This window comes from Volvox carteri (genome assembly GCF_000143455.1).
Source record: "Volvox carteri f. nagariensis unplaced genomic scaffold VOLCAscaffold_88, whole genome shotgun sequence".
Taxonomy (NCBI): Eukaryota; Viridiplantae; Chlorophyta; class Chlorophyceae; order Chlamydomonadales; family Volvocaceae; genus Volvox; species Volvox carteri.
This window is the reverse complement of record NW_003307631.1, coordinates 328860-348884: the sequence shown is the minus strand read 5'-3', so window position 1 is coordinate 348884 and position 20025 is coordinate 328860. Positions and strand designations below refer to the sequence as shown.

Here is a 20025-nt window from a genome sequence, read left to right as displayed (position 1 = left end):
GGCCATGTTGCAGTATCGGTCTGATGTGATGAAGTGGGGGTGTGCTGCCCCGGCTATGGGGCATACGAGTTTTCAAGAGTTACGTCGTCAGTTTAATCGTGCTAAGCGTAACGCGCGACGGGATCACCGGCTGCGAGCCTTGGAGTTATTCATAGCTACATGCAAACGGTATGCGAAGACCCTATGGCAACGTCTGAACGGTAAGCCAGCGTCCAGATGCAATGTGGAAGACGTGTCGGAGTGGACGGACTACTTCGATCGCCTTTATAATGCCTCAGCCTCCTTCGATGAGGTGCAGGAGGCCCGTGTCTGTGCCATTCTCAACTGTATCAATCTCGGTGCGGGCTCCCAAGTCGGGGCGGCGTGGCGTGATTCCGAACCGGTGCATGCTAGACGGTCTATGGCCGACACTATGAATGGTCCGTTCACTCTTGAAGAGGTTGAGGCGGCTTTGTCGTCCCTGTCTAATGGGCGTTCCCCGGGTCTGGGTATGGTTCCGGCCGAGTGCTACAAGTATGCCAAGCGAATCCCTCGTGAAGGTGACGAGGACAGGGTGTCTGTCAATGTTATTGCCCCTGCGATTCGAGACCTTTTCCAGCACATTTGGGATACAGGGGATGTGCCTGACCAGTTTTGCGTGGCGTCTCTCAGTCCGTTATTTAAGAAAGGCGACCCCAGGGTCAAGGACAACTACAGGGGTCTAGCTGTGCGATGCGCCATTGCCAAATGCTATGCCACGGTTCTCGACAGGCGGCTGGCAGCTTTCGGGGATAAAGATGGTGTCCGGTGCCGTTTTCAGGCTGGGTCCCGTCAAAAGCGCAGTACAGTTCATCAGTTGTTCGTTGTTCGTCATCTTAAAAGTCGTTATGAGCGGCCCGGCAGCAATCAGGCCCTGTATGCGTGTCAGGTGGATTTTGAGAAAGCCTTTGATAGAGTGCCCCGGGCAAGCCTGTGGCAGCGTCTTGAGGAGAGGGGTGTGCATGGACCCATGTTGGCGGCCCTTAAAGCCAGCTATGAACGTGTTCTCCAACGGGTCAAGGTTAACGGTCGNCTAGGGTCCATCTTTGCCTCTCTGCAGGGCGTGAAGCAGGGGTTGTCCATGAGTTCCAATTTGTTCGGGTTCTTCATTGAGGTTATTGCCGACTACCTTGAAGCGAGGGATGGTATGGACGAATGGTTCAACACACGTGCACACGAATGTCCTGTCATTAATGATCGTCGGTTGCCTCTGTTGTTCTATGCAGACGACCTTACTTTGTTCGCGACCTCGTTGGCACGCCTCCAGTTCTCGCTTAAGCTGCTTATTGAGTTCTGTGCTGCTTTTGGTATGCGCTGCAACGTTCGGAAATGTGAGGCCCTTGTTGTGGCTGCTTCCGTTGATGTCGTTAAGAGGGCGTTTGAGGGGGTGAGGCTCATGCTTCCTCTCCGTACTGATGGGTCGCTTTGGCACCCACCCATGGTTGGTAGTTTACTTGTTCCTAGTCCTATTAACTGGTGTGGTCGCGTTAGGTACTTGGGTCTCTATTGGGGCCCTGCGTCCCCGTTTGCGAGTTGTGCCAACGAACTTTTGGAAGCAGGGCGACGGGCTATGTTCGGTCTTAGTAATCGGTTGGATGAGAACAGGGTGTGGGCTCCTGCCGTTCGGCTTCAAGCGTTCGACACCCAGGTCCGTTCGGTTCTCTGTTATGGTGCTGAGGTCTGGGGTCCTGATAGGATTGTTTCCGTCCTGCGGTTAGGTAAAGGTGTTTTACCCGCTGGTAAGTCATATTTTGATTTGGCTTTGGAAGATGGTATGGTCCAGGTCCAGCGTGACTTCTGTTTACGTTGTGCTGGGCTCAAGCAGGTACCTTACAAGCTGTTGTACAGGGAGCTGTCTCAGTTGCCTTTGCAGTACTTTTGGTTACGCCTTGCGTTGTGTTTCTGGAATAAGATAGTCAAGTCCCGTGGGTCGGTCTATCATGACGTGTTAGTAGATGATCTCCGTCTGGCTCTTCTGTCTGATCTCAAAGTGGATTGCTGGTCGTCTAAAGTGCTCATCATTTTGCGTTGGTTGGGCCATGAGTGGCCGGCGTGTGACTCCGTTTCTCAGAAGGTAGATGTATACTCGTCTCAGTTGATTCGAGTGGGTGAGGTTCTGGAGAGGTTATCTGCGTTCCTTTTAAGTGACTGGGATCAGTTCAGCCAAGGGGGTGATCCGCGTGTGTTCCAAGGTAAAGGGGTTTCGCTTTGCAGGTATCATAACTGGATGGGCTCCCCTTCACCAGCAAGAGAGGGCTCCGATCCCACAGGCTATTTGCGTGTTTATTTGCCGGTCAACCAGTTGCGTATGGTTGCCAAATTCCGTCTTTGTTGTTGGCCTTTGGAGGTCAACAAAGGACACCATAGGCCGAGAGAGTGCCGTACGTGTCAGGTCTGTACGTCGGGTAAGGTTGAGGATGAATATCATGTGCTCATGGAGTGTGAGGCGTATACTGAGTTGCGTAATAGGTTTCTGATTAACGTTGAAGATACTGATATGCGCAAGGTATTTCTTAATACCAATCCGAGGAAAATCGCTACTTTCCTTACTGAGGTTTTTGATGAGCGTCAACAGCGTGCTCTGGAGCCTCACGGCTCGTGAGGGCACCCGCCGCGTCGGCGGCGGAAATACTGTAACCACAATACAATACTGCTGCACTGCTCTACTGTTCCACTGGTCCTCACACGCGGTCCCCACCAGCTACTGATACCCTGTCACTACCTCGGACAGCCAGGCCCAGCTTGGTATAGCACTTGGCCGCCTGCGTGCAGAGAGCCGCCCCAACCAGCAGCATGTCAGGGGCCCACCCGAGCACTCCTCAGCCAGCCACACAGCAGCCGCACAGCAGCGTGCATCAGATATCGGCCACATGCAGCAGCGGTGTGTTAGAGCGGATGGGGAAAGGGTGCAGGAAACGATACAGGCAGCTGGTTCAGGTAGGGAAGGGTACGGTAGGGTAGGATAGGGTATAATAGGGTAGGGTAAGCAGTAGCATTGTCAGTATGTGATGGTATCAGCACAACAAGGACCATGAAAGGGAGGGAGGGAGTGTGGCCCCCGAAATGAAAACAACTGACTACAAACTGCACCAAGCCGACCCTACCCATGCGGCGGCTGTTCTTTAGGCTAGCTGGTTACATCAAATTGCACCCTTATCCCCACCGCATGCGAGCAATACACCACCACACCATCACCTGCCCCCTCACCGTCAGCAGTTGCAATGGTGAGAGCTCTCGCTGTGCAGCCCGGCCCTTGAGTACCATGGCGTGCAGCAGTAGGAAGCGGGGACCCGGGTGGAGCCGGGAGGCGGCCAGACCTTTGAGGGATAGAGAGAGGGAGGGAGGGAGGGAGGGAGATGGAGAACACGCGGCAAAAGTGGTAAGCGTGCACCAAGCCAGGTAGACGAGGACGTGCGGCAACTGGTTCCGAGGGATGACCATCATGTGTAAAATCAAGACAAAAAACTGCCGATATCCAAAGTTGCAAACTGCCGGTGTCTAAAGCAAGAACGCAGGTGCGCAAACTTTCACCGACACCCCCACCGGGGGCTGTCCTGTGGCAGCTGTGCGTTGATGTCCGACATTATGCCAAAGGGCGCTCGCTGCTGCCGGAGATGTGTCGTACATAGTAGTAGTGACCTCGTGATTAGGGATATTGTAAACCGATCGCCTCTGGCTACGAGTTGCTGTTAGCCCCCAAAGTGATTGCAAGATGCGGAAAGCGCTCCCCCTCCCAAAACAACGTAAACAAGGTGTGCAGCTCTACTAACGGCTTCCTACCTTAGCAGGGTAGACGGCAGCAACGATGACATCCGAAAGGCGGGAACAAAAGGAAAAAAGTCAGCGATAGTAGAGGTAGAGGGAAAAGGAAAGTCCCGAGTAGTGGCATGGCGTGCATGTAAGTGCCCAAGGCTAGAAGACCAGGAGGAGAATTGCGCGAGGGCAAGGGTGCACAGAACCAACAGAAGACCGAGCTGGGAAATTGCCGTAGTGCTGTATGCGTTACTGTCGTATGCTGTACAGAGGAAGAAATGAAAGAAAAATTTAATTTGGAAGAAATCCTAAAGGCAAGGAGGTATATAGCAAGCAGAAAAGGGCAAAGGCAAAAGAAAGGTAGAAATGAAGTCAAGGCCACCCCAGCGGGTAACAGTTCAGCCGCACCCCGAGGGCGGCCGACAAGGGTACGTAAGTGAGACCTGGGGGCCCTGTTGCACAACGTTTATATGTGCTATACATGCTTGCCCTAACGCTGGGATTTGCGTCATATATTATTGGTGACTCATTGTCTGCCATCGCTGGATGTTACGGACCAGAAGCTATAAAAGTATTATGAAAAGTGTAGTTAAATATTGCAATATGAATTATGTCTGCCAAGTGTGTGGCCTTATCCTTTATATGGTCCGTCCTCTCCCCTACAGGGCCCCGTACGGCCTCTTATAAATCCTTAAAATCCTTACGGGAGCCACCGTAACCGGCCTTCGGGCGGTCCGGGGGCGGCCCCGTACGGGGCGCTTCGCGCCCCAAAATCCTTACGGCAGCCACCGAAAAGTCCTACGGGCCCTGACGGGGATACCGAAAAAAGGCCAAACACTTACGGGCCCCGTACGGGGTGTCGAACCCTGTTGGTGAGCCAAAAAATAATGCCTGGGCTTTGGCAGGGTTGTGGTTGAGAATGAACATAAGGATTGCAAATACGCCTTAACTATACTACATATTGATGATTGATAGGCTGTTTCACGGTTATAGGGACCCCTCACCCAGCGCTGGTGGCCTACCTGCGGCACCTCCTCCCTCACTTCCCAGATAGGCACCCGCACCCCCCCCCCTCTTCACCTCTTAAGAGTTCCACCAGCAGCTCGGGGCCCAGCTGCTGCAGCTGGGGCTCCAGCGCGGCCACCAGCACCGCCAGCACACCACACCCGCCTTCTGCAAAACAAACATGCGTGTTGTGTGCATGTACGTACGTGTGTACACACATCTGTATGTATGTGCTAGCGTGGAGACTCTATGCATGTATCTTCATGGTGTGCAAATGCGTATCATAATGACATGCAGGCTTTTCTAACTCATAGCTCATGTGTATGCCTGTATGTATGTATGTGTGTGTATGTATGCGCGCACATGGGGACACATGTCGCCCCCCCCCACATGGGTACAGTAAACAAAAAAAGAAAAGAAGGAAACGCGCTGCAAGCGTTGCGAGTGTGTAAGTGCTGTAAGTGCTGCAGAGCAAAATGGCGCACAGTGTGGCGCACCTCGTCTGGTCATCATCGCACTGCTACCCGGTCCCCCTCTCTACACACTCACATGAGCTCCACCGAGAACATCACTTCACCGCTGCACCGACTACCGGCACTGGACCGCACCTGAGGGGGTAGAGGCCCACCGCGAGCTCTGGGGTAGGACCGCGGGTAGGGAGGCCAAGGCCTGGGCGATTGCATGGGGTGGAGGTGGAGGAGGTGATGGTGCATCCGGGGAAACCGCCGACGCGCTGAGCCGTACAGTCCCTGCAGCTGAAACGCCGTCAGCCCCGCCATCCAGCGCAGTCACAGCAGCGGCAAGCTGCCCCGAAACCAGCACCGCCCGAGCAATGTCGTACATTGTCGCCAAGGCCCAGCTACGAAGGCGCGCTGGCAGTAGCGCACCAGCCGGCCGTAGCGAGCCCAGCCTTAGAATGCCGTACATGATGGCGCACCTAACCTCAATGGATGATGGCTGCTGTACGGCATCCCCCCCTTTCGACAATGCAGTCGGCAGACGGGAGCGCCCCGCCGGTGGCCAGGTATCAAGTACGGCATCCCACCATGCCGCCGCCGGCGCTGTTGCCAGTGCCACCAGAAGGTCCAGCAGACGTACGAGGTCCGTGCCGTGCAGCCTTGAGACCACCCGGGACGAGCATTCTAGAAAGCTGTCCAACCAGCCCGCCGGTGGCCGTACGTCCAATTTGACGAGCAGATCTACCAGCTGGACGAGCCGGGCCGGATCAAGAGACGCTATCCTCAGTGTGCCATCGGCCGAGCCCTCACCGGGCTCGGTGATGCTACTGCTGGTGCTACTGCTGGTGCGATTGATGCGGCGGATTGCTGGCCTCGTTCCCAGCGCCCCAGGGGCCGGTACCACTGCGGCGGCATCTGCAGCCGGTTGTGAGGGGCGCTCGTTGTGCTGGAGGCGGAGGAGGAAAGCCTTCAGTATGGGATCAGCCCAACCGGAAGAGCGGGAGGAGGAGGAGGCGGAGGAAGAGCGGGAGCTGCCGCGACCGCTGGTTCGGGGAGCCGCATCACCGGCCCTGCGCCGCGCTGGAGGCACTGCCGGAGCAGTGCTGCCAGTACTGGTGCCGGTGCTGAGCAGCGGCCTGGACGTGAAGCTGTACCTCGCCAACCCATCCAGGACAGAAATCAGCTCGTCCGCCGTCAGCTCTGACGCCCTGTACGACACCACTGTGACGAACGACTTGTTTAGTATTATGTAGAGCCACGTTGTGGAAGGGTGAACCATGTACGGCCCGTGTGAAGGCAATACACCAGGGAGGGACCGGGGGGGGGTATTGGGGGGTCGTCACAGGACTGGAGAGTGGCACTTGCAAGGGGCGTCGGCCAGTTGGGGAGTGACATGACGAGACGTGATATGAAAGGGATGCTGCTGCTCGCCATCGCGCACATTGATGATCACCTTGCTATCCGCTGCCGCCAGCAGTAGTGGCCCACATACACCCCAAAATACGGTATCTCCTGAACCCCAACTCACTTTATCAACCCACTTCTACAATTTGACGACAAACGTACAACGCGCCGTGCCGTACCTGTACGACAGAGACGCGCAGTGGCACCTTATTGGACGCGCAGTCCAGCAAGAGGGTTGCCAGGCGGTGAGGTGGCAGTGAGGGGAAGTCCCGTGGGTCGGTGGTCACAATCCGCCCTGGCGACGATGACGATGACGATGACGATGATGGCGACGATATTTCTCCCTCCCCCTCCCCCTCCCCCTCCCCCTCCACTTCCCTGCGGCTAGGACCTCCTCCTGCCTCGTTGTCCTCTGCCTCCACATCCAGTGCATCCTCCTCCCTACTTGACCCGTCCCACATGACTTGCGTGTCTGGACCTGATACTCCCTGCCTCGGCTGCTGGTACTGCTGCAACTTTTCCTCCTCCTCCTCCTCCTGCTGCTGCTGCTGCTGCTGCAAGGGATGTGGCACCGGCTCCAGGGCTGCTGTGTTGAGTCCGCCTGCTGCCTGCAGCTGCTGAGAACCTGGTGGGGGACGGGATGCCGGTGCCGAATGCCCAGCTGGTGGTGCCGCCGCGGGCTGTTGTGCCCGGAGAGCGGAGTCCCCACCTCCGCGGTCAGCGGTCGCGGCGCCGAGGTGGCGGCGCAGCCGAGCTGCTCTAAGGCAGACGCGGGGCGCGACCAGTGGCACGTCGTATAGCCGTTCCAGCATCTCCACCGCCAGGTGAACCTGTGTGCGCTCATGTGTTGGCGGGCCAGGGTCAGGGCCAGGGTCAGGGCCGGGGTCAGGGTGGGGGAGCCCAAGTGCGACGGAGGTAAAGGGCTATTGGGTGCAAGCATGGAGGGAAATAAGGGGCTTCAAGCTTGGCCACTCCCCTCCAACAGTTACCGGACTCTACACCAGCTGTCCACCTCACGACCCAACGCCGGTCTGCAAGGAGCTGCTTCCCTTACCGAGCTTGGGTCCATATCCGCGGGCATCTCTTCCGCCTGCAAGCCAACCCAGGAAAGGTGCTGAACGCCCGGGGACTTTTGTACGGCCGTGTCAAGGACAGCTGCAGGCTGGCCACCAACGGACCCCGAGCCGTTGCATTGGACGAGGGTAGCTCCATGGTCTCTTGCGATTCTCCAGGTAGCGCAGCTCAGGCCCAGGCACGGCGGAGAAGGTGGCACGGGATGGTCAGCTCGCGATGCGCAGGTTCGCCGCGGGCGACAAAACTGCCAGTAATTGTAGCTAGTAATATGTCTTAGTTGATGATGCCTTAGTTTGGGATTGCCCTTTGTACGGCGCGAGGGACATTCCTGAGCTGCCATGAGAACAACCGACGTTTGCCTGGATTAGCAGATAGCCTACTCGCACAACGGCCATTTAGTGAACCTCATGTCCTTTACGCAACTTTATTTCTGTGCAAAGGTGAGCTTTCAGGCACCGCATACTTAAACTCGTAGTAGACTGGTCTGCTAAAAAATGACACCAAGTTCTCGTAATTGCAGTGTCGGAGTTTCGCAAGGGCCATTTCCGACCAAAGCGAAGTGCGGAGCGAACCGGAATGCTGAAAACGGATTAGCTTCTCAACGACCAACCTACAAGCAACGGAATTAGAGACCAATTTGGCTGTTCGGCAAACCAAGAGATCTGAACGTCTAAAGTTTCGAAATGATAAGGAAGCGAACTGGCTTTTGTGAATTCTATCTTTATCACGTGCTTCTCTCCTCCAGCTGCTGTTAAGTCAGACGTGTTCAAACGTCAATCTGTCCAATATGTTGTTGCGAAACACGATACCAGCCTGGTAGAGTTGCCGGGGGGTCTCGCGTGCTTGCGATTCCGTGCAGTGCAGCACTTCGGACTCCCTTCACCTCCTCCTACAGCCCTTGGGCTCCCAGCAGCGGCACTCAACAGTCCGAAACCAGCAGGCCAACAGGCCGGGCCGCATATCCCACTGCCCTTGACTCCTTGACCTCTCTCTCTCCCATGCCACCGCCTAAGTGGCAACGTGCGCCGAACGAAGGACCCTCATACCCCGTCCACCCTAGGCCCTACCTAGTCCCCACGCACTAAGCTGGCTGTTGGGGAGGGGGGGCTTTAGGACTCGCATGATGTTGGCACATCGGTATCCAGCGGAGAGTCTCACCAGCCCCATGCCTCAGCTTTCAGCGGCCCGGCAGCCGGTAAGTGGCTACTCGGCTGCACGAGATGCTTCACCGAGTACCAGCAGCAGCATAGGAACACCAAAAAGCACCACCACCACCACCACCAGCACCCCCGCGCAATACAGCATACAAGGACCTGCACGCCGCCGTACTGCCTCCCTAGCCGCACCCGACTGCCAGTCTCCCCTCTCCCTCCCCTTCTCCTCCCCTTCTCCCTCCCTCCGCTGCCCCTCCCCCCTCCCCCACCGCTTGCCCCCCTCCTCCCCCTCACGCCAGGGAGTCCACATCCCTCTCCAGCGCCACCACCGCCTCCCCGGGCAGCAGCTGCTGGATCTCTGCAATGGCCGCCTCCAGCTTCTCGGAGTTTTTGCTGTCTGCGATTCGGGACAGGAGGCGGAGGACAACCGCAACAACCCAACGTAAATAACGTAGGTCGAATAACTCCACACTGATGACGTGTGCTAATGGCTAACGGGAAATCAGCTAATCAGGAAGTGACGCGTTATGTGAAAACAATATGGACTGAAAACATGGCCGAGGTGAGGCGACGGCAAGGTGGGGATCTAGCCGATTGGAGTGAAATATGAAATCAGACCATGTGCAGCAGAGCAAAGGGGTCAAGCTAGGACCCGAGGGCAAGGCCAGCGAGGGGGGAGGAGTACCGCCACCCTAGGGTCGTGTGCGCACGGTCTGGAAGCTGCAGGAGTGTGTCTAGCCAGGGAAGCACCAGAACTCCCCCCTCACCCCCCTCACCCCCTCACCCAGTGTGATGATGATCCCCTGGTCCACCGGGTACGACCCCACCGCCACATCCAGACCGTGGCTGGAGGCCACCCGCACTAACGCCGGGGCTATGGTGGTCTCGTCCTGCAGTGCCGTACATAGGGCAGGAGGAATCGGGAGCCCCGGGTGTTGTGGGGTAACGGGGTGAAGGGGTGAAGCCACCGGCGGACGGCGCTCATGGTGGTCACATGCGCCCGCATCCCTACCTTTGCACGGCCCCACCCACACAACGGCCACCCAGCCTGCNAGCACTCAGCCCCCTCCGTCAGCTCCCCGCCCCCGCCCCCGCCCCCGCCCCCAACGGGCGCCTCCGTACCTTGACAGAAAGTCTTAGGGTGGCATTCCTGAAGGGCGCCAGAGCCGCCTCCTGCAGCCGGGGCTTGAGGGCGTTCCACTTCTGAACCAGCAGCGAGGGGACACCTGCACAGGGCCCGGGCAGCCAGACACCCCCTCCCCATCAGGGCTTAGAGCGGGCGGTACGGCGGAAGCTACACGGCCCACGGGGGAGGGGCTCATTGCCCGCTACACTCGCCCGATCACGACCGACTGACGGACGGACTGACACACTCGTCTAACACCGCTGGCTCCCCTACCCTTCCCACCCATTCACCAGCCCTCATCACTAACCACCGCCGCCCACTGCCACTCAATGAACCCCCCCATTACCTCTCCCCCCCTCCTAATGCCCCGCCGCCCCCTATCCGCCCCCTTGCACGTCCTAGGGTGGGAGCTCAGGTTAGGGGCACCAGGCACCCGGCTGTACCGGGACTCCCTTGCCCCGCCCCGCCCCGCTGGGGGCCAAATCCTATTCCACCCGACCCCCCAACCACCCGATCCCCCCAACCCACCCGGCAGCACGTAGATGTTGTTAACCCTCATCAGGGGGAACTTGGACACATGGTCGCTGTACGGCAGTGTGTAGTCAATTAGCTCCGTGTGCTGGGGCGCCTCAGCCATCTTGAGGTGGGCCTCACTCAGGGCCGCCGGACCGCCGAAGTAGGAGGACAGCCTCTCAACCAGTGCGGGGAGCCTCAAAGGGGCATTGGGAAGAAGAGGGGGCGGGGACAGCAGCAACAGCAACATTGGGGGGAAGGAAGAAGAAGGACGCCTTTATGTGTGTATGTATGTATGTATGTATGTATGTATGTATGTATGTATGTATGTCGGAATGACTGTATCATTCCCTCAGTCTGTCTGACTGTCTGTATGGTTGTATGTGTATACATCTCCTTTAAATCTAAGACATTTTAAATCTTTATGTATAACTCTGTAAGACGGTATGTCTGTCTGGTCTGTATGTATGTATGTCATTGAGGTACCTGACCAGGGGCTGCCCCACAGCTCGTGCGATACCCTGCAGGGCCCACATGAAGGGGGGGGGGGAAAACGAACCACGAGCGAGTGAAGCGAAGGGGGGGCGGGGGCAGTGAGGAGTGCCGCCAGGGGCAGTGACAACGAGACGAGGCTGCGGAGGGAGCGAACACGGTTCGAAGGGGTGGAGGACCCCGGGGTGGAGGAGACTCAACTGGCCAGGGCACAGCTTGGCAGGAGAATTCACACCCTACACACCCCACGTCACAAAGCCCATCCTCATCCACACGACATCAAGCCCCCGCCCCCTGCACCCCCCAGCCCTCACTGAGTCCATTCCCGCAGCTCACACGGCCCCCGGCGCCCCCTCCCCACTCTATCCCTCCTCCCTAACTGTTGCTCCAGCACCCGGCTCCCTCACACGTTGCGCTGCTCCCCGCCCTGACCCCTAACCCCGCATCTGCTTGCCTGCATGGTGACGTCATCCAGTGTGGGCCCTATGCCCCCCGCCGTAATCACCAGCTGTACCACAGCCGCCAGCGCCCGAACCGCCGAGGCAATCTCATCCACGTCATCCGGAACAAACACCACACGTGTCACCTGGTGTGTGTGGCGGGGGACCCGGTAAGGGGGGGAGGGGGGAAGGGAAACGTTGTTGTTGACTTGGTTGAGGGAGGTACCGAGAATGAGTGGCACAACGTCCGCGGACTCAGCTCCTTACCCCTCGCAACCACCTGCCCCCACCTGCCAGCCCAGGGACCTCAGCTCGCGACAAAGGAAGCGGGCGTTCACATCCTCGACCTGGGGGCAGCAGGGGCAGTAGCAGCCAGGGGACGTTGGGAGGGAGGAGGCGGGGCCGGCCGAGAGACACGAGGCGACAAGAGGACCGGGGGAGTTGGTGGGATGTGTGTGTGTGTGTGTGTGTCGGCTGGGGTTCCGGAGCACAGCGGACCTTCGCTTGGCTCGTAAGGGATTCGTGACGAGTGAGGGTGCGGGGGGAGGAGTCATAGTGAACATTGTGATGATAATCGCAAGCGAGCCCAGAGGGGCCCCGACCCCCCACTCCCTCTCCCCTACCCACCCACCTTGCCAGACAGAAGCTCGTCCCCGATGATAACGATCGCGGCGCTGTGAGTCAGACCACCACCACCACCACCACCACCACCTGCCGCCCCACCACCACCGCTGGTCGCCAACGACGAGCCCGCTTCTCGTGCAGCACCGTCCCCTCCTGCCCCTCCGCCGCCCCGCCGCGCATCCCCCTCCTCCTCCGTCCCCTCCTCGCCGAGCCCGTCAGTTTGCTGCTGTCCTTCGATTTGCGCCTTCTGGGGGTGGGTGCTGTCTTCCTGACCCGGGACCGCTCCCGGGCACTTTGAGCTGGCAAGTGGTGTACGGGGGTGCAGGTGCGAGTGCCGAGTTGCCGCCTGCTTGTGTGTGGCCGGGTGCACTCGCCCCACTCGCTCCAGCCGCCCATCCGCCAGCTTGTAGGCGGGCTCGTAACTGCCGTCGGAGCTCCGCAGGGCACTGAGGGGTGGGGGGGAGGGCCGATTGGGGAGGTGGGGGAAGAGGGGGACCCGGGGGGATGTGGAATAGGGAGGAGGAGGGAGGAGGGAAAATCCAGGGAGGGCAGGGCAACACAAGCTTGTAACAACGCCCGGCGGGGGAAAGCGCGAGTGAGGGCGGGAGAGAGAGTTCAACATACGACATACGACAAGAGGATATACATGCAGACGCAAGGAGTCACTTGAGAGGTCATTTCATGAAGATGTAACCCCTGCGGGGTCCTGCGGTTAACAGGTCCTGTACCTAGGAGACGACCCGGGGCAGGGTCGCGAAGTCGTGTGTCTGGGGAACACTGACCAGAGTCCAGAGACTGACATACAGACGGACAGACAGGGGCAGACGGAAAGAGTAAAGTGGCGAGAGGGACACAACGAGATGGAAGGGGGGTTTGGAGCAGAGGAGGTGAGGGGACGGTCAGGCCATGGGCCCCGGTATCCACGTCCAAATTCACCCCCCTCCCCCCTGCCCCCTCCAACACACACTCGCATATGGCCCCCCCGTGCTCCCAGCAATCGTACAACACCCGTAACTCCACAAAACTGCTTCACCTCACCTCATCTGTTCCCCGCCGCGTTCTCCATCACATACACAGACACGCACGCTTTGAGACACGCACCTGTTCGGAAGCGTGTTTCCCGTGCCGCCCAGTGATGTGTACCCGTGGTCGTACAGACTGCAGTACGGCACGTGGGTGGCTCGTAGGAACACCCAAACGTCGTGATACGTCCAGTCAATAATGGGGTTGACCCGCATGAAGGGCGGCCAGCCGTCACTGCTGGGGCAGAAGCAGTCCTGGTTACCGCCATTGGGATCGCCCCTGTACGGCAGTACGACACAGCACGGCACAATTGGACGGTCTTGTGCAGGTGGTGATGCTGGTTGCTATGGCTCGCGGGCCCTTAGGTCCCAGTTTGGTATAGCCCTGGGGTATTTACATGTCTGTCTGTCTGTCTGTCTATATGTGCGCGTGTGTGCACCGCTTGATGTGATGTTGCCAGCTCCTCCTCCCCGCCATCACTCCCCGCCTCCCCACGGACTGTCGCCGCTGCCCAGATCCCTCCCCCTCCCCCCTCTTCCTCACCTCCTTGTCCCCAGCACAATGGCCATCACTCCCGTCCTGTCCAGGTACTCACACAGGCCCCGCTTGAAGTCGGACAGACGCAGGTACTCCACACACAGGCCGTACCTGGAAACACATTATTGTCATATTTTACTAATATTACATTATTATACAAATAATTACAGTAATTATTATGTTGTATTATGGGGTTGCGCCGCATCGTGCCGGGTTGAGTAGGGAGCACAGGGGGCCAGCAAGCGCAGCTGGTAGGGCTTGTGACTAGGGAGGCGACCAAGTATTCACTCGTAGGGTCAGCGTGTCGGTGGGTCAACCAAGGGGGCGGGCAAGGCGGGGGAGCATCCATGGAGGGCTGCGCAGAAGGGGGAAGACAGGGAGGGGAGAAATAACAAGGAGGCCTCGCGATCTCCCTTCCGGACCAGGGGCAACCACGGCCGTCTCGTCCTGCCCAGCAGTACCCGCACCCTAGAGAAGCACCGACCGGATTGTAAACTGGACAAGTTTGGCGTTCCAGCCTCACCCCACGCTCTGCACGCACTCTGCATCAGTACGCTGCACGAAGTCCTTGACCTCGGGGAAGTCGTCGTCATTGCAGAAATAGAAGCTTTTGATACCCCCCAGTCCTGGGCAAAGAGGGGGAGAAGGTGGATTGTCAGTTGCATGGGTGTCTGCGGACCCCAGAAGCCGGTGTCATCCCCACAACGAGCCAGGAACAAGGGTTTCAGTTCAAGGGGTTCGACACGCACCCCCCAAATCGGTGCAATTTTCCAGCTGGGCCACAGCGGCACGCAATAAATGTAGTAAAACCGTTGAATCCTTGCCTCCATTGAAACTGAAAGCAATTTTGTCAAGCCTGCGATGTAAACCATGTGCCAGCAAGGGTGCAAGAACCGCTTGTGAGGAAGATATTTCCCTCCACAAAATGGGGGTAAGACCGCCAGGACTCACGGATACAGCGCGCATGTTCTGCGTAGGACTTGAACAGCTTTACAGGCTTTGTCAGCCACGACGGGATCTGGTATGCTATCAATTTGCTGTAGAATATCCATATTCCCAAATTTAAAATACTATTAGCTGATAATGATTACACTGTGATCGAGTTATCGCATAACATCAGCCTGTGGAACAAACTTTGCAGTGAGGAAGTCTTGCTCTTTCAAATATACATTTAGCCAAGAAATTTTGAAGAAATATTTAGCCAAGTGTTGCAGAGAACATGCTTTCTTATGGCGCTTCATGACGTAGTCCTTGCATGCTCCCTGCACTCCCTGCACTCCTGTTTTTATGAACTTTCGCAACAGATGGTAAATGCATACGTTTTCTATTTTTATTATTGCCATATCGCATGCTCGCAGCAGGTTACTTCAGCGCACGTTAGCAGCACCTTCTTCAGCTGTAAGGAATACATGCAATGATGAAATCAGTATAGACGAGCATATGTTTCATTATTGAATAGCATGAAATTAATCGTGCTTCTATTGTCCGGAGCGTTCCGAGGCAGCAACGTCGGGAGGCACACCGAGAGCGTGTGACGCATCTGGTCTTCATGTCCCTACATGAAATTGGAACTTCCGATTAACGTTTTACCTCTGGCTTACGGACACACACAATAGCGGACAGCTTCTCTCCCTCTCCAACTAGCCGCTGGCTGCTACGTTGCCGTGGCAACCATGAAGGACGCAGCATCATCAGGGCTGACATCAACTCAAAAGCCACCAGGGAACGCGGTCCTCACCGTAGCCAATGCTGGCCCTTCCTCCTCCGCAAACCCGGCCCCTTTCAATCCCCTCAACTTACGGCCTATCGCAACTCACGCCACCTCCTGGCGGCCCAGCAGTACGCGGGTGGCCCTCAACCTGACCCTGGACGCCTGCATCGTGCCGGATTCCACCGGTGCCGCGCGGGTAGATAAGGCCCACCTGGTCGTGCTGGACGATTTCATTGACGAGCCGGAGCGGAAGGAGCTGCTGGAGTTCATAACCCAGCCAGGTGTGTATTAGGGGCCTTTGAACATGCAGGCCGGCGGGCAATCTCGGAGTAGAACCTTCTCCAGGCCTTGGCACTTGCCGTATCAGATGATGATCCGTTACTCACTTGCCGAATCCCCAAACTCTCCCCAGCACTGCACCCTGCTCCCCCTCCGCACGTCACTATCCTCACCTGCACCTCCGCCACTTGGTCGATTCAACCCCCCAAACTCCCGGACCCCGAATTCGCTGACTTCTCACAGACCCCAACCCAGAAACCACACCCCCAAGGCCCCCCACCCCACCCCACTAACCCCCCTGAACCTCCCTGTGGTGTTCCCCGGACACACACATACATACACACACATGGGACTTCGGCCTGCTCCCGTATCGCTGCTCAGATTAACTTAAAACGTACACAAACACCCGCACACCCCTCTTTCTTCCCTCCCCCCGTGGGCCCCCTCCAGACTGGGACCCCAAGATGCCCCCCCCCGGAGACAAGTGGGAGCGAGCCACTCGGGACAGGGCTGATGCGGACCCCACCTGGGGGCTACGAGGCGAGTGGCTGCGGCACCTGGCCGCCACCGCCCTAGCCGCAAGAGTGGAGGTGCAGAGCCGCCTGCAGCTGCTGTACCCAGACTACCTCATTGCCCACATGCCCTCGGACGAGATCCAGAACCAATGCACTTCCCAGGTTCAAATCCAAAACCAAAACCAGGATTTGATCCAGATCCAGACCTCGGGCAAGTGCAAGGGAGTGCGGCAGCATGACGGGGGGAATTTGGGAGAAGAGCAGTTAGGCGTGGAAGACGGGGCGGCGGCAGCAGGCGACGGGGACATGGTCATGGCGGCTGGGAGGGGGGCGGACGCTGGGGAGGAGGCGGCGGACGATTCAGCGCCTCCCGGGCTCAGCGTGGATTGCAACCAGTGAGTGGGGCCGCAGGAGGCTGGGGCTGCAAGGGAGGTGGGGGGAGAGGGGAGGCGAATGCGGGGTGGGAATGGGTGGCATTACGTTTGAGTCGTTATTTGTCATTTGCCAGGTGGGCCAAGTCGAGGGCGAAGGAGGAGTTCGGGTTATCGGTACCCCCCGGGGTAACAACAGGGTTCGCCTCTGGCATCCCGCTTGTGTACTGTACTGCAGTACGGAATAAGAAGGCTGCTGTGTCGTGTCCCCCCGAAACCCTCACCCACCCTCCCCGCCGTACCCGCTCCCCTGCCCGGCCGCCACGTATAACGGTTTTCGTTCCGATCACATTCAGCCCCCTGGGGGATTGGGAGATGTCGCTGCAGGTTCGTGGCAAATGCCGCAGTGTACGGCGACACGTATTCATGGCATGTGGACGCGGATCCGTCAACATTGCCGTACCCGTCCCCATGGACACTGGCGTACGGGCAGTACGTTAATCGGGTACGACGCAGCAGATAACGTTGGTGTGGGTCCCCAGGCAAACGACGTTCGTACTCGGACCCAGTTCGAACTGGACGACCTTGGACAGCCTCATTCGGCTGGTTCCGCGTCTCGGTTGTACGGCAACTGCCTATCCGTATGTACAACATCTCGCTTTGTCACTCCGCACTACCGCTCGTGTCGCTGTGCAACCCGCTCCCCTCCTCCCTCCTCCCTCCTGTGCTCCTGCGTGTCTTCCCGATTCCCGCCCTTCCCTCCCCCTTGGGCTCCCAGGGACTGAGCAACCGCTTACGTGTGGCCTGCTTCCCTTCCCCTCCCCTCCGCCCCTCACCCCCCCCCCCGGCCCGACAGGAGCCCGGTCGGCCGCTGTTCCTGAGTCTGCTGCTGTACCTCAACCGCAGCTGGGAGCGCGAGTGGGGCGCGGAGACCTTGTTCCTTGACACACCCAGTGACTGCGGAGTGGTGGTGAGACCCAAGGTGAGCTGGGAGAGGAAAGGGGGAGGTGGCGCTGGAGGGTGGACGTACTTCGGAGCTGCACGGGCGAGCTCCTCCAGTTGGGGTGGGGTTGGGGGTGGGGGTGGGGGTGTGGCAGGAGGTTGGGCTGCTCGGACTGCGTCTGCAGTTGTCCTTCACTTGCCAGGCAGCTGCTGTGCTTCCCGCCCGTGTTTTCGATCACCTTTCCACCCACCCTTAGCTACTCCCGAACCAACGCCCAGCCACATTTTCACCATGACGTACACAAGACCACCCCCCAACCCCCTTTCTCCTCGCCTCGTCCGCCCCTACACCTCTTCCCTCTCCCAACCAGGCCTACCGGGCCGTGTTGCTTGATCAGGACATCCTGCACCGCCTGAGTCCCCCCTCCCGGGCCGCACTGGGCCGACCCCGGTACTCCCTGGTGTGGAAGCTGGTGATGCTGCCCAGGAGACAGGGGCAGCAGGTGACACTGGCGCGGAAGGCATGGGGTCGACCGACACCCTTTGGCTCGGCAGTGGCGCTGGAGAGGGTGGTGTCGGGGCTTGCGGCAGCAAAGGCGGCGGAGAAGGCGGGGTCGGGGACTGCGGTTGGGGAGACGGCTGTAGCGGGGGGAACGGCGGCTGTGGCGACGGAGGCGGCGGGTACGGTGGTGGCGAAGGCGGCGGACGTGCCGCTGGTGGCGGAGCGGAAGAAACGGAAGAAGCGAAAGAAAAAGTGAGTGGTGCAGCTCTGTAATGCTAATATTGCGAATCAACCATTGAATTGCCGTAAAACCTTACTTGAGACACTGCGCATGCTGGCTGCTGTGTCGCTGAGCCAGGTCCAGTACGGCGGCAGCTGATGGCAGTCCAACGCCGGCAATTGCGTCACCTCCTGCTACTGCTACTGCTACTGCTGCCACTGCTGGTGGCAGTTGTCCTGGGGGATCCAGGGCACCTGATCTCAGCCCGCACACGCGAGCCCGCGGTGACACTGCCTCTGCAGCCACCACCGGCACCGCGGCAGGGCCCGCACTGCAGGTGCCGCCCGCGGGGGCCCCGACGTCACCCGACACCGCCGCGGCCGGAAGCACAAAGAAGCGGCGGCGCAATAACGCGGGACGGAAAGCTCAGAGGAAGAGAAAGAAGGCGGTCGCTGTTGCGCAGGAAGCGACTGTGGATGGAGATTTAGGTGGTGGGGGTACTGTTGGTGGGGGTGGGGGTGGGGGTGGGGGGGGTACTGTTGGTGGGGGTGGGGGTGGTGGGGGTGTTTTAGGGGGCCCTGATCCCGCGGCGGAGGTCCTGGCCATGTACGACGATGTTGATGTGTTCGATGCCGAGGGGGACGAGTCTGATTACGGTGTGGATGTGGACGATGACCCGGATGCAATGGAGTACGTGGAGGGGGGGTTGCAGTGCGGCACCTTGGCGACGGCCGGTGCAGGGGTGGCGGCGGCACCTAGGACCGGGGAGGGCCAGGAGCAGGTGCAGGCGGGGGAGCACAGCGGGGGAGGGGCAGGGGGGCAGCCGCAGCCGCAGCCGCAGCCGCAGCCTCAGCCTCAGCCGGCTGACCCGGCGGCGGCCACCAGGGCGGTGGCGCCGGAGAACCGGAAGAACAAGTACAAGAAGGGGTCCTCCCAGAGGCGGAGGGCGAAAAAGGCGAAGGCGTTGGCCGCGGCCTCGGCCGCCACCAGCACGGATACAGCTGCGCTGGCTGCGGCCGCTGCCGTTGCAGCGGCTCCGTTGGCGGCTGCCGGGGGGCCCAAATGACGTCCTGGCCTCCCGAGGGCGCCATGATGCCGGCAGCTGGGGGGGGGCTGTGGGGGGGGTGCGAACCAGCTCCGCAGTGCAGTAGTCGAGGTGGAGGTGTGGGGTGAGTCGGTCGGTCGGTCTGTCGGTCAGTCGGGATGGAGAATGCCCGGGTGGGGCCGGAGCAGGCCGGGGGTGGACTCGCGATGTAGGCCCTAGACTCACTGTCGTAGCAGTGTTTGTGTGTGTGTGCGTGTGTTTGTGTGCGTGTATGTATGTGTGTCGTCAGGGAGAGGTTTATGGCTACTGCACGATGCCCCGTTCAACACAGACAAGTAAACCCAACGCGGTTGCGACTTCAGCACTTCAAATCTTGGGTGGACTGTTCGTTGTTGGCTCCGATACGTACTGTGATGTACTGCGTTCTACTGTGTCTCCGTACGTTTACTGCAGGTGGGTTGTTACTGCTACTGCTGGTCTTGGTGTTGGTGCCGCTGGCGGTCTATTGAGATAGAGCCAAAAGCGGAGGGGATTAATAATTGTGTTGCACAGCGTGCAGTTGTTTGCGTTTGCATGTCATGGAGACGTCCGTGCATGAGGGCCTTTGCGACTTGCAGTTGTTTTGAAAAAAGGTTGTGGCGACTTGGTTGCTCGCGGCTGAGGAGCCGTAAGAGTCTTAGCCACCGTTCTATCCTTAAGAGAGAGACTTAATGCAACTTACTGCATCACAACTCAACGCAGTTGCTCGTGATGCCGCTTGAGGGTGTGTTCAGACGTGGGGAGTTTATGGAGGACGGGATCCAGCGAGGCAGCTTCCTA

At 58.9% G+C, this 20025-nt stretch overlaps 3 protein-coding genes across 3 annotated transcripts; 1 reads left to right on the top strand and 2 right to left on the bottom strand.

The window, feature by feature from the left end:
• Nucleotides 1–2699: 2699 nt before the first annotated feature.
• Nucleotides 2700–7719, bottom strand: VOLCADRAFT_99482 (uncharacterized protein; the record flags this gene model as incomplete). The annotated part of the gene is made up of 7 exons (XM_002958193.1): nucleotides 2700–2780; nucleotides 3226–3335; nucleotides 4852–4944; nucleotides 5385–6180; nucleotides 6818–7263; nucleotides 7348–7468; nucleotides 7693–7719. The coding sequence occupies 7 exons, from the start codon at nucleotides 7717–7719 to the stop codon at nucleotides 2700–2702; spliced, it is 1674 nt and encodes a 557-aa protein (XP_002958239.1).
• A 1437-nt stretch (nucleotides 7720–9156) lies between these two features.
• On the bottom strand, nucleotides 9157–14673 carry VOLCADRAFT_99481 (uncharacterized protein; the record flags this gene model as incomplete). The annotated part of the gene is made up of 14 exons (XM_002958192.1): nucleotides 9157–9263; nucleotides 9651–9756; nucleotides 9989–10092; nucleotides 10521–10702; nucleotides 10992–11026; nucleotides 11065–11137; nucleotides 11405–11583; nucleotides 11728–11784; nucleotides 12069–12507; nucleotides 13163–13363; nucleotides 13628–13732; nucleotides 14145–14247; nucleotides 14371–14477; nucleotides 14573–14673. 14 exons carry the CDS (start codon nucleotides 14671–14673, stop codon nucleotides 9157–9159), a joined length of 1899 nt encoding a protein of 632 aa, XP_002958238.1.
• Nucleotides 14674–15294: 621 nt separating this feature from the next.
• Nucleotides 15295–19227, top strand: VOLCADRAFT_99480 (uncharacterized protein; the record flags this gene model as incomplete). Its single annotated transcript, XM_002958211.1, has 6 exons — nucleotides 15295–15613; nucleotides 16062–16521; nucleotides 16854–16989; nucleotides 17354–17479; nucleotides 17811–18193; nucleotides 18549–19227. 6 exons carry the CDS (start codon nucleotides 15295–15297, stop codon nucleotides 19225–19227), a joined length of 2103 nt encoding a protein of 700 aa, XP_002958257.1.
• Between the last annotated feature and the right edge of the window lie 798 nt (nucleotides 19228–20025).